Source organism: Biomphalaria glabrata, chromosome 3 (assembly GCF_947242115.1).
Source record: "Biomphalaria glabrata chromosome 3, xgBioGlab47.1, whole genome shotgun sequence".
Lineage (NCBI taxonomy): Eukaryota > Metazoa > Mollusca > Gastropoda > Planorbidae > Biomphalaria > Biomphalaria glabrata.
The window spans coordinates 11,149,770-11,163,081 of record NC_074713.1 but is presented as its reverse complement, the minus strand read 5'-3'; the positions used below and the strand labels follow the sequence as shown (position 1 = coordinate 11,163,081).

General features: G+C 39.0%; 1 protein-coding gene across 4 annotated transcripts in view; it reads left to right on the top strand.

Annotated features, from left to right (window-relative positions):
- Positions 1-13,312, top strand: part of LOC106069585 (inversin-B-like) — a 53,421-nt gene that overhangs the window by 26,274 nt on the left and 13,835 nt on the right. For all 4 annotated transcript variants that reach the window (XM_056023587.1, XM_056023585.1, XM_056023589.1 and 1 more), the window contains exons 7-12: positions 296-486; positions 7,841-8,060; positions 8,657-8,912; positions 9,087-9,200; positions 10,308-10,412; positions 12,141-12,279. In XM_056023587.1, coding sequence (XP_055879562.1) covers positions 296-486; positions 7,841-8,060; positions 8,657-8,912; positions 9,087-9,200; positions 10,308-10,412; positions 12,141-12,279 — 1,025 coding nt within the window. The remainder of the gene's footprint in view (positions 1-295; positions 487-7,840; positions 8,061-8,656; positions 8,913-9,086; positions 9,201-10,307; positions 10,413-12,140; positions 12,280-13,312) is intronic.

The window sequence follows — 13,312 nt, the reverse complement described above, 5'->3', positions numbered from 1 at the left end:
TTTCCAATACTTAAACACAAGCACATCTTTTTTCTATTCCGGAACTAACGATATAACTCATTTTTTTAGGAAGCGGGACAGTCGAGATCTTAAAAACCTCAGCTTCAGATACGATGAGTGAGCTCCTCATTAGACCACGTGATAGGATAATTGAACTTGCGTTCATATTGATTAATTAACACGATTCGAAACAATATAATCCTTAGCTTAATATTTTATAATCTATTAACACAAACAGCCTGTAGATTACGTCTGTGATGACATCAGAGAGTCACTTTTATCTTATCTCCACCAGCTGATCAATGCTCACGATGCCCATGGGGCCGCCCCTGTCCTGACGGCGGTACAGAAAGGTGATAGCGATCTGCTCAACGTGCTGGTCACCTCGGGCGGTGACGTCAACATACAGGAGGTGACGTCCAAGCGTTCACCGTTGCACTATGCACTGTACCTTCAAAATAAAGAGATCTTCCAATATCTGCTGAAGTAAGTAGGAATAAATGTTTTAAAATATTTTTATCTTTATGAATTTGATTAACATTTTTGTTGCTTGGGTTTTTATATAGTAAGCAGCCAGGCTTCAATATCACATGTAAAAGTAATTGCCTTCTCAAATAGGAGCTTTAAACCACAGCAAGAAGTGCTCTTTGAGATAAGGCATTGTTGACTTACGACTGAAGACAGCCAATGGAAAGATATGTTGTTGTTTTTTTCCCTTTATTTTTCAAAAGATACATTTAAAAGAAAATGAATTTTATGGTATCACAACACCAAATGTAAAAACTTTGTTCAGAAATTGTTCATAGTTCTTGCTTTCATTCGCTTGAATGTCCGCATACAGCCCACATGGGCTTACATCTCACACAAAATACATGATCTCCAAAGTTTCGAAGGTCAATGTCCAACAGTTCTGGGACACATACACACACAGATGTTTCTATGGATGATGTACTCAGTCATTCTGAAACTGTGGGGGAGGCTTGTGAATACAGACTGTCCAGGGGTCGGCAACCTGCGGCTCGCGAGCCACATCCGGCTCTTTGGATGTTAAGATGCAGCTCTTTAGTTTCATGCGCAAATATTATTTATTTTATTGAAAAAAACAACTTTTAATTAAAAATTGTTCTGATTCGATTCTATCTCTCAGCCACTTGTACTCGCTTTTCAGCGCACCCCTCTCCATATCTTGAAATGTAACATATTTTCAGGTGGAAGATATTCAACTTTCTTCTTCCTTATCACTTGATATAGATGAGTCTTACGACATAAAAGACACGACACAAGTTGGCCTTTTTGTCAGGTAAATTTCTTCCCAAGGTCCTAAAGAAGAACTTCTAGGATTGCTACAGCTCTCATGATAAACTAGAGGAAAGCAATATAATCAATATAAATTAAACCGTTTCAATAGCAACTGATGAAGCCAGAAGTATGACAGGAAAAAGTAAAGGGGCAACTACGATTCTTTGGATCAAAATTAAACCATCGTCAGTTTAAAGAATTCTTAACGAAATGTTCAGAAGAAAAAAAATCTTGTAAATTGTAATTTCTGGCTTTTCCGACACAAAAGGTTGCCGACCCCAGGACTAGTCGCAGATATAAAAGCATTAGCAAGTGGTCAATGGAAAGATATGTGCATAAGTTTGGTTGTTTATTACTAATCAATTGATATCTTCACAACATTTTTTGTAGTTACACTTTCGAGTTTTAGAACAGCTCTTTAAAGAGATGTTTAAGATAATTTTGGGACAAAGTATGCCTGGGCTAAATGGTATGTAGACAATAAAGTTGATGTCTATTAGTTTGTAAAGTATTAACCATTTAAATCTCCATTTGCTTTGCATCTGTAAATAGCTTCCCAGTTTTACTAGTTCGTGCCAGTTTTATCTTATACTGGTATGTCCCAGTCATATCCTATGTTAATACGTCCCAATTATTCCTTATACTGGTATGTACACGTTATTATCGTTATATCTTATATTAGTACACCCTAGTTATACCGTATACTAGTACGAACCAGTTATACCATATACTAATCAGTCCTAGTTATACCATATACTAAATAAATACAAAGTAAAGGTAACACTTTCCGATATTCCGATATATGGGAACAGAATGAACAGATATTTCATATTTCTAAGCTGTGGGGTGTAAGGAGGATGCCATGTGACCAGCACATCAGGTTGTTCCCCTTTACTTCGCATATCAGGTACCTATTGTTGGGTCGTCCTAAAAAAAAAAAAGGTTCAAAATTCCAGTCCTCACTGGCACTCACTGGGATTCCAACTCCAGACTTCTCGGTTCGAAAGCCAAGCGCTATACAACTTGACCACCACGCCCTTTGATATCTTAGACTAGCCGAAACATTTTATATAGTCTAGAGTTTCTCTTCTCTCACACACGCTCTCTTTCTGTCTCACTCTCTCTCTATTTATTTTAATCTCTCTCTATCTTTCCCTGTCTCTCTCAAGTTATCTCTCTCCATTTCTCTCTCTCATTCTCTCTCTTTTTTTACCAAGCTTCTATCAACTCTCTGTCTGTCTGTCTGTCTGTCTGGTGAAACAAATGTTGTACACGTTATTTCTCCCACACCCAATCTCGGATGAAGCAGAAATTTTACACAGTTCTTTTACCTGACAAGAATCTCTCTCCCTTTCTCTCTCTCTCTCTCTCTCTTTCTCTCTCTCTCTCTCTCTTTTTACCTTTACTTCCTTATATAGTTACTCACAAATACATAGATTCACACACACACACACAGTAGCAGAAGTCTTAGATCGACATATTTTGTGACAGTTATTAGCCCTTGCAGCACTGACCTAGATAGCGCCCCCCCCCACCCCCAATATCTGACCGTATCACTTTGTTGTGCTATTGCCATGGCAACGTAACAAATAGTGCCACTGAGCATCGACATCTTTCTTCTAACAAGTTCTAGGAATGAATTAGAAAGTCCGCACGTGCAGGTCTAGTACAAGATAAAAGACTTGCTTGTAAAGGGAAGACGGGCATTGGACAAAGTCAAGTATTGATTCAAACCTAAAATAGAGAACTGTTTGACATTACCGCTTTCATCATGACAGATTTTTTTAGTCAGCCTTTTGTTCTAGACTTCGTATAAACATGTCTTAGGTAAACATGCAAGAAACATAAGCAAAGGATGAAACGCTTCTTGTATGTGCGCAATACAAGGCTGTTTCTTTTATTTCAAAAAGTGTTTGCATATTTACCGTGTTAACACTAACCCTTACCATAACCCTAACCCTAAAGCATGTTTCTCACAAAGCTTGTATTATTAACACACTCCGTCTGTCTGTTTGTCTGTCAGGTAAAAATTTGAACACGTTATTTCTCCCACTTTTCAGTCTCAGTTTACACAATTACCCATTGTCTATGACAATACTTGAATCAATCTCAAAATTGACCAGTTATTTAATAAATTAGCTTTAATTAATTAATTACTTTTTGCTTTATATAGATAAAAGGAGATAAATATTAGAATATTGAGGTGCATGGCAGTAATTATGCTGTTCTTTCTCTTATACAAGCTTTGTTGTTGTTGTTTTTTTAATTTTTAAAAAAAATTTTGCTTGTTTTTTTTATTCTCATCATAATCATCCTTCCTTGGAGTTCCTCATGGAACAATAGTAAAAACACAGCACTCTCCACGGTCTCTTCCTAATTTTTTTTTAATGGCTTTCCAGCTCTTTCCGGTCCTCTCGGCTTCATCTACTATACTGCGTCGTCACGTTCTTTTTTATCTTCCTCTACGTCTTGTTCCCTGGGGGTTCCACTCTAAGGCCTGTCTAGCTCTGTTGTTGGTATCTTTTCTAAGGGTGTGACCAATCCATCTCCACTTCCTCTCTAAGATCTGCACTTCTATATTTTTCTGTCCACTCATCTCCCACAGTTTGGTGTTTTCTACTTTGTCGTACCAGTGTAGTTTTAAGATATTTCTGAGACATCTGTTGATGAAGGTCTGTACTTTATTTTTTTGTTGCTTCAGTTGTTCTCCATGTTTCAGAACCGTACCGTTTTCATTCTAACTGTAATTTATTGTTTAAATAACGAAGACCGGATCTCTAATCGAAAGACAAACAAAGGGAGATAATTGTGTTTACGCTGTATCGTGAGAATGTCCAGTAGCCTATGGAAGTACAAGAACTAATGAAGTACTTAGAAACACGCAAAGCTAAAAGTACGTTACCTTAACCAAGTAGAACTAACTATTCTAGAAAATGCAAAAAGTTATATGTTCCATTAACACCCAGTCAAACCATCTTCTTCTTCTTCAAAATAACAACAACTTTAAAATATTTTTGAAAAGATGATGATTTAAAGTAAAATATATACACCATGTAGATCAAAAGTCAATCAAGATGGCTGACTGTTGACGTCATATCTGTACTCCACCTCTTATCTTGTTAAGTTTAATCTTTCATCCAGGAGCCCCAGGAAGTGCTTGGCTTGACGACGATTGTTGTGCTGCATGCCATGGGAGGAGAAGGACTACGTCCATGTGGATCTAGGACGTAATTTAAGTTCTGTATTGACGGAGACACAACAGCAACGCACTTAAAAAAAAACAATATTGATATTTATCTCTGTTATTACCATTACATTTATATATTTCACCTAAAACAAACGATCTATTTATACATACAACGCAACATGTCTTCCCCGTCATTATCTCGGTTATCTCAAACAAGTTTTTTTTTTCTCTCTGTTCTGCCTATCTGCAATGTTTTTTAAGCTTTACCCTGTACTTTGTATGTGCTGAGGGGGGATTGGGGGATATAAGTGACTTTTCCCAAGGTAACACACACAAATCTCTCTGATAGGCTCTTTTTATACGTTTACAAGGTGAGAATATCACCTCCTTTATTTGTTCAAGAGGTGCCCCATGGAAACGCTTTAAAGACCAGCTTAGGCGCCAACTAGCCCTAGCTGACATAGAAGAGAGCACCTGGTTGAATGCTGCTTCAGAACGAGACAGCTATAGGTCACTCACGAAGGCCGAGGGATAAACATTTGAGACCAAAAGAAAATCAGCTGCCGAGGACAAACGCAGACGGCGAAAAGAAAATCTTAATCGACCACCGGCGGACAATGGTGATGCTTGCCATCGATGTGGCAAAAATATGTAGGTCACGGCTGGGTCTGTGTAGCCGTTCCTCATTAATCTTCGGACTCGAAGACTGCCTTATTATTATTATTTATTCAATATTGATTGACATATTTAGATCAAAATGATACGCGGGCATATCCGGAACGTACACGATAAAACATGAAAATATAAAAACAAATTATTGAGTTTGATATTTGGGATCAAATTTCTTGTACACACACATACACACACACACACACACACGCACACTTTACTTAGTCTTCGAGACCTACCTAATGCATTATGCATACCTCAATTTTCAGCCTGATGGACCGTTGGGTCACTGCAAGAGCTGGTCACCCTCATTTAATCTTCATCGCTTCTAGCCACCCTTCCTCCAGTGTGAAGCCTGGTCCATTTTCTGACGTTGATCTCCGCGATATTGATTGATTGTCTTGGTATCGATTATTACGAGATGGATACTACTGATAGTAATATTTAGGATGGCTGATATTTGTGTGTGTGTGTGTGAATATAGCTGAAATACACACACGCATATAGACACATGTGCACACATACACACACTCTCCCATGCATATAATACAACCTGGCTGTTCAAGGGAAGGGGGGGGGGGTTCATTGTAACTCTGTAATAAAATCAAACAAATAAAATAAAAATGTAGAAACACACACACACAAACTTACAAAACACACACTGTTCAATATAATACAAACACGATTAATCACTATTCCCATCACGATGTCTTTTTTTTTTAAATTGATTTTTTTTTTGCATCGAACGTTTTTGTCACGTGATACATCACGTTGTAATCCAGTTTCTTCCATTCTGCTGTTTTAAAGCAGAGGTCAAGCTAGTATTATTTCACTGAATTATAAATCTACAACATAAATCCAGAGACGATGTCTCGATATAAGTGAGGGATAGAAGAGCAAAACATTCATGCCCCCCTCCCCAGCTTTTTTTTTAAACTATGTATCTTCAGTGTAGATAATAAATGAAGTGTAGATAATAAATGAAGGGCCCTTACGCATTACATTCTCGTACCATTTGAATCATTTCGTTTTTGTTTTATTTTAATCATTTGTATTGTTAAATGTTTTCTAGTATCGATGAGTTAATTTTTTTTTAAGAATGTCATTATTTTGGGAAGCAGCAACTAAAATTCTAAGACAGCAAAGTTCAAAGTTGAAGGTTTAAATTCTACATGGTCTCGACTCGAGAATACTGCAGTTCTTATTGAATTCTCTCCAAAGAATTGACCTTTGACCTAAGATATTTAGCAGTTGGTCTTCGTATAACCCACCCACAAAATGATTTCATTAATCGTCTGCTGGTGAATCCATTTTATTGGCTTATCTAATAAATAAGTAGAAAGTACAGTGTTCCTTCCAGGGTTTGCGATCTATGAGACAGATGATGTAATGTTCATATATTTTTGTGGCCCAAAGTTAACGAGCGAGGGTGTCATGTGGCCAGCACAACGAGCAACCACCTAATGTCAGTTGGGTGAAACTTGGGTGGACTCATGGGCATTCTAAGAATCACAGAATTAAAAATCCCAGCCTTCACCGAGATTTGAACCCGAGACCGGTCAAGCGCTTTACCTCTCAGCCATTACTCTACCAGTCAGCCATCACTCTACCAGTCAGCCATCACTCTACCAGTCATCCATCACTCTACCAGTCAGCCATCACTCTACCAGTCAGCCATTACTCTACCAGTCAGCCATTACTCTACCAGTCAGCCATCACTCTACCAGTCAGCCATCACTCTACCAGTCAGCCATCACTCTACCAGTCAGCCATCACTCTACCAGTCAGCCATTACTCTACCAGTCAGCCATCACTCTACCAGTCAGCCATCTCTCTACCAGTCAGCCATTACTCTACCACTCAGCCATCACTCTACCAGTCAGCAATCACTCTACCACTCAGCCATCACTCTACCAGTCAGCAATCACTCTACCACTCAGCCATCACTCTACCAGTCAGCAATCACTCTACCAGTCAGCCATTACTCTACCAGTCAGCCATCACTCTACCAGTCAGCAATCACTCTACCACTCAGCCATCACTCTATCAGTCAGCAATCACTCTACCAGTCAGCCATCACTCTACCAGTCAGCCATCACTCTACCAGTCAGCCATTACTCTACCAGTCAGCCATTACTCTACCAGTCAGCCATCACTCTACCAGTCAGCCATTACTCTACCACTCAGCCATCACTCTACCAGTCAGCAATCACTCTACCAGTCAGCCATTACTCTACCAGTCAGCCATTACTATACCAGTCAGCCATCACTCTACCAGTCAGCCATCACTCTACCAGTCAGCCATCCCTCTACCAGTCAGCCATCACTCTACCAGTCAGCCATCACTCTACCAGTCAGCCATCACTCTACCAGTCAGCCATCACTCTACCAGTCAGCCATCACTCTACCAGTCAGCCATTACTCTACCAGTCAGCCATCACTCTACCAGTCAGCCATCACTCTACCAGTCAGCCATTACTCTACCAGTCAGCCATCACTCAAGTTCTAATCAAACTTATTTTGCATATAGATCTAGGGCCTAATAATAAAATGGTTACATCAGTACATATGTTTAAAAAAAAAGCCTGTTTCAGCACTCATATTGTGAGAAGATTTAAGCGTATTTTTTTTTATTGTTCTAGGTCATAGATGAAAGCGGTGCTAATTTTATTATGTACTTTTCAGTAACGGAGCTGATCTGACGAGAACTGACCACAGGGAGACCAACATAGTCCACCGGTGCTGCGCTGTGTCCGAGCCATGGTACTTGGAGCAGATCCTGTCCAGTAGCTCGCCCAACACCAAGAAGGCGCTGAAGATGGAAGACGGTGAGGGCGCCACTCCAGTTATCGTGGCGTGTCAAAACGGGAACATAGAACAACTGCGCCGTCTGGTGGAGTCTGGGGTGAGAACTAATTGCCTCATTTTGAACTGACCAACTTTATAAACATTCCATCAGGGAAACTTTTTAATCTTGGCAGAATAATCATTATTGCAGAAGTTGAATTTCAACATGTTCTGAAGCAGGGGCGGACTGGCTATATGGGCAAACGGGCAAATGCCCGGTGGGCCGGTACCTGATGGGCCGGTCAGGTCGCGACCAAAGAATTTTTTTTTTCAATGCAGACAACTTTTGAGAAAAACAAAAGTGACAGCAGCGAGACACAGATGGCTAAAAAAAAATCGCCCGAAAGAATGAAAGGTCAGAATGAAATGAACATTAATTGCATACACACAAAATATATATTGGAAAGGGGGGTAAAAACAAATCCCCCCCATGGAAAAAATCCTGGCTACACCCATGATATGACATGCCATTTGTGGGCCGGTTTATATGGTAATGCCTGGGCCGATTTTAATACCCAGTCCACCCCTGCTCTGAAGTGTATAGATGTACTTTGCTTTCACTTTTATTAGATTTCAGTAGAGTATATTTTAGCGTATCTGTTTCATCGTCTGCTCTTTCGCGCCAATATTTCTTTGCACGATGTTACTCTTCAGGCCCCAGTCGCCAACAAAGACAAATTCCGCCGATGTGCCTTACACCACTGTGCCGAGAACACGGACACGAGGTGTGCCGAGTATATCCTTCGGTCCATTCCGTCACTGATGACGTGTGCCGACGAGGAAGGTTTGACGCCGTTGCACATGGCGGTGATTGCCGGAAACATTCCGCTGATCAAACTGCTGCTGAAAAGGGGAGCCAACTTGAAGGCTGTCGATAACGAAAAGCACACAGTTGCACACTGGGCCACAGGTGATTTATCTCCCTTTGATTTTGAGAGCTCATAAATTTATACTTCCTTATTCGAAATATTTTTCCTTTAAATCTAGACAATATGAACGAATTTAGAAAAGCGATCGGACCATAGTTCTGAAGTTAGCTCTTCGATCATTTCCGGGTTAACTTACACGGCACCTTTTCCTACAGTATGCGGGCATGCTGAGGTCCTGGATGTACTTTTGGAAAACGGTGCTGAGCTGGATGTCCCAGACAAACATCACGCCTTCCCAGTACACTATGCGGCCCAGATGGTTACCAGCAGTGAGTAGTTAAATTGTTTTGTCCAGTGGACACTAGTAATATAAGATAAGATAATTTTATTGGTCAATGGAATGGATTGCCTGAGTCAGCCAGGAAAATCAACGACTTAGCAGAGTTTAAGTCATTGGTTAATATGCATGACTAGATTTACACATCGTAGGATGTAATTATCCTCTTTTTTTAAAGTAACGTCTGTAATAAATAGGATAAGAAACAAATGAAAATCCAGTTTGAATATAATTGTCCATCTCAGGACAAGACAATAACAATATCAATGTAAATGCAAACTCAGAACAGCATCTCACTCATACATAAACTATAGCTTGCTAGCGAATTGGTGTATCGCTGAAATTCACAATTTTAGCGATGAGGCTTATGGAAACTATATATTTTTTTCTTTCAAATTTAAATGTGTCAATATCATGTCTCTATATTTATTCGATAACATTCTTTTCTTGTGCTTAAAAACACATTGTAATAATGGGATTCCAACATTCAGCAAGATAAAATTTTACTGTGAACTTATCCAATGGAAATTCATAATATTTGACGAGATGTAGTCTAACAGTGATAGACAGGCTTGACAAAGGACAAATTTATCATAAGTCACTGTTATAGGGTGGCTGAGCGGTAAAGCGCTTGGCTTCCGAATGGTCCCTTGTTCGAATCCTGCTCTAAGACTACTATTTTTAATTTCGGGTTCCTTGTGCGCCTCTGCTTCCACCTAGCTTTAATGGGTACCTGACATTAGTTGGGGAAAAGTAAAGGCGATTGGCCACATGACACCTTCGTTAACCGTAGGCCACAGAAACAGATGACTTTTACATCCTCTGCCCTATAGACTACGAGGTCTGAAAGGGAACTTTACTTTACAGTTATAGATATATGCCGCACGTTTGGGACATAATTTGGTTGGAGAAGCTGGTGGAGGCAGGGGGACTTGTGTAGGCACAGAGCAGACAAGGACTACTGTGTCTAAATATAGAAATTAAGTAAAATAATTAAAACTAACGAAAAAAAAAATTATTTAGATAAACACTTTTCTGTAGAAGAAAATATTAATGTCCGCTACATTTCACATCGTCTAAACTAGAACATTGTCACCAGGTGGCGCAAGTCAAATGATTCTGAAAACGTTACTTAGCAACAGCGTCTCAGTGGAAGCTGAAGATAAAGATAAGAGAACTCCAATCATTTGGGCTGCGAGCGCAGGTAAGAACAATAGTTTAAGGATCCAACTGATACCCCGATGTGAGGCTCTTGACTTGTTGAAAACATCAAAATAAAATATTGACATTGTGATCTCTAATTCTTGTGATCTGTAATTCTTGTCATCTCTAATTCTTGTGATCTCTAATTCTTGTGATCTGTAATTCTTGTGATCTCTAATTCTTGTGATCTCTAATTCTTGTGATCTCTAATTCTTGTGATCTCTAATTCTTGTGATCTGTAATTCTTGTCATCTCTAATTCTTGTGATCTCTAATTCTTGGGATCTCTAATTCTTGTGATCTCTAATTCTTGTGATCTGTAATTCTTGTGATCTCTAATTCTTGTGATCTCTAATTCTTGTGATCTCTAATTCTTGGGATCTCTAATTCTTGTGATCTGTAATTCTTGTGATCTCTAATTCTTGTGATCTCAAATTCTTGTGATCTCTAATTCTTGTGATCTCTAATTATTGTGATCCTTTATTCAAATACCTTCGTTATGACCATTGCCCTGGTCATCTCTAAGCCACAAATCTTCATAATGACCATTGCCCTGGTCATCTCTAAGGCACAGATCTTCATAATGACCATTGCCCTGGTCATCTCTAAACCACATATCTTCATAATGACCATTGCCCTGGTCATCTCTAAGCCACAGATCTTCATAATGACCATTGCGCTGGTCATCTCTAAGCCACATATCTTCATAATGACCATTGCCCTGATCATCTCTAAGCCACAGATCTTCATAATGACCATTGCCCTGGTCATCTCTAAGCCACATATCTTCATAATGACCATTGCCCTGGTCATCTCTAAGCCACAGATCTTCATAATGACCATTGCCCTGGTCATCTCTAAGCCACATATCTTCATAATGACCATTGCCCTGGTCATCTCTAAGCCACAGATCTTCATAATGACCATTGCCCTGATCATTTCTATACCATTTTATAATAACCCTTACCCTGGACAGCCATAAAACGTATGCTTTCATAGTAACTCTTGCCCTTGTCTCTAAAACACAGACCCTCTTAATGAAAATGTCCCTGTCAGGCCTAAGACTCAGGCTTTTATAGCAACCAATGGTCAGTTTAATTAAATATCTTTACAAGGCAATTTGCCCTGTTCGTCTCTAAACTGTTAAGCTTCATTATCATAATTGCACTTGTGATCCCTAAATCACAGAACTTCATATGACACTGCCTCGGGTAAAAGATAAAAAAAAAATTGTTTCGGAATAAAACATTTGTTAATTATTTGTTAAACTTCTTATGACATTGAAGGAAGAAATTAAATCGACCTCCGTGTCTCCATCTGCATTGAGTGTGGCAAAATATATAGATAACAGCAGGATTTTTATACATATTTTGAATTGCACTATAATGGACTCGTAGGCAAGCCTTTATTTAAAACATACATGAAATGGCATAAAGCTTTTCACATAGAAATAGTGGTCAATGCATAAATTTGAGTTTTGAGTAACATAATGAGCCACGGTGGCTAAGGGATGAAGCGCTTGGCTTTCGAAATGACGAGTCTCGAGTTTGATACCCGGTGAAGACTTTTACCTTCAAATGTTACGTAGTTGTAAAGTCACCGGGTAAAGCCTTAGGTTGTATTATTTTTGTTTCTAGACATACCAATGTAACGTAGAGGCCGCCCATGACACCACTGATGTGTAAAAGAAAAGTCTCAACATTTTTTATTTCGTTCTCGCCTTCTGCCAGGTAGCTCCCAGGCGTGTACAATACTTGTTGAGTTCGGGGCAGACGTGAACAGAGCAGACAAAGATGACCTAACTGCGCTGCACTGCGCGTCCAGCAGAGGTCAAACCGCCTGCGTGGAGACCTTAGTCAAAAACTGCAAGTAGGTGAAGGTCACTGTAGGGCTACTACAACTCTAAACATCTACACATCTACACATCTGTGTCAAATCTGTTTTCATTTAGAACATACTATTTTACCGTATGTATGACAAACTTTCTTTTTAAACAAAAGATAATAAGGCCATACATCCATGTCATGCATGTTAATTAGAGACTTAACATCTACCAAGTCATTGATTTTCCTGGCTGATTCAGCAACCCCATTCCATGCTCCAACGGCACTAGGGAAGAAGGAGCACTTATGTGAATTTGTCCTAGTATTTTGAATAAGAAATGTGCCTTTATCTTGGTGTCTTTCTGAGTATTTCATTAGGCTTTGTTTTATCTATTTGAAGATTATGGTTCGATGTTTTATTTATTATTACCACTTTACTTTTTAGTCTTGCGTCCGAAAGTGTCTCTAAATTAGTGGTATTACTAATGGTGCTACTCTAGTTTGACGTGATTATTAATTTGTTAAAAAAACTCATGGCTGTAGTTTGTGTTTAATGCTAGTTTCTTTATGTTTCCTGGGTTAAGGAATCCCATATTCTAATATTGGTCCAACCAAGATTAAATAGCATTTCTTTATGTTTTGTGTAAGGAGCGTGTTACCTGATGGATAAAACAGAAGCCTCTACGGAAATTACTGATCCTATCATTCAATAGTTATTAAGACCAAAGTCATCTCTCTTACATAAAGTCACCAGCTTCATAAATGGGGAATGGTTTTTGAAAAAAAAGTATTTTTGTGATATTTTACAGGATTAGGTTATTTAGAGGATTAGGTTATTTAGTAATATTGAGTAGATTAAAATGTTAAACATCACGCAAAGGACCAAAAAAAATTTTTGAAGGCTTTCGGTGTCACGGGCATCGTGCTAACTAAATGTTTCACTATAACCTCCTTTAACAGAGGCAACATTTTGGCATCACAATTTTTGACACAGCCCATTGTTCGAGAATGACTACTATAATTATATCGACCTAATAGGTTCCCAGTAGAATTATATAGACCTAATAGGTTCACAGTAG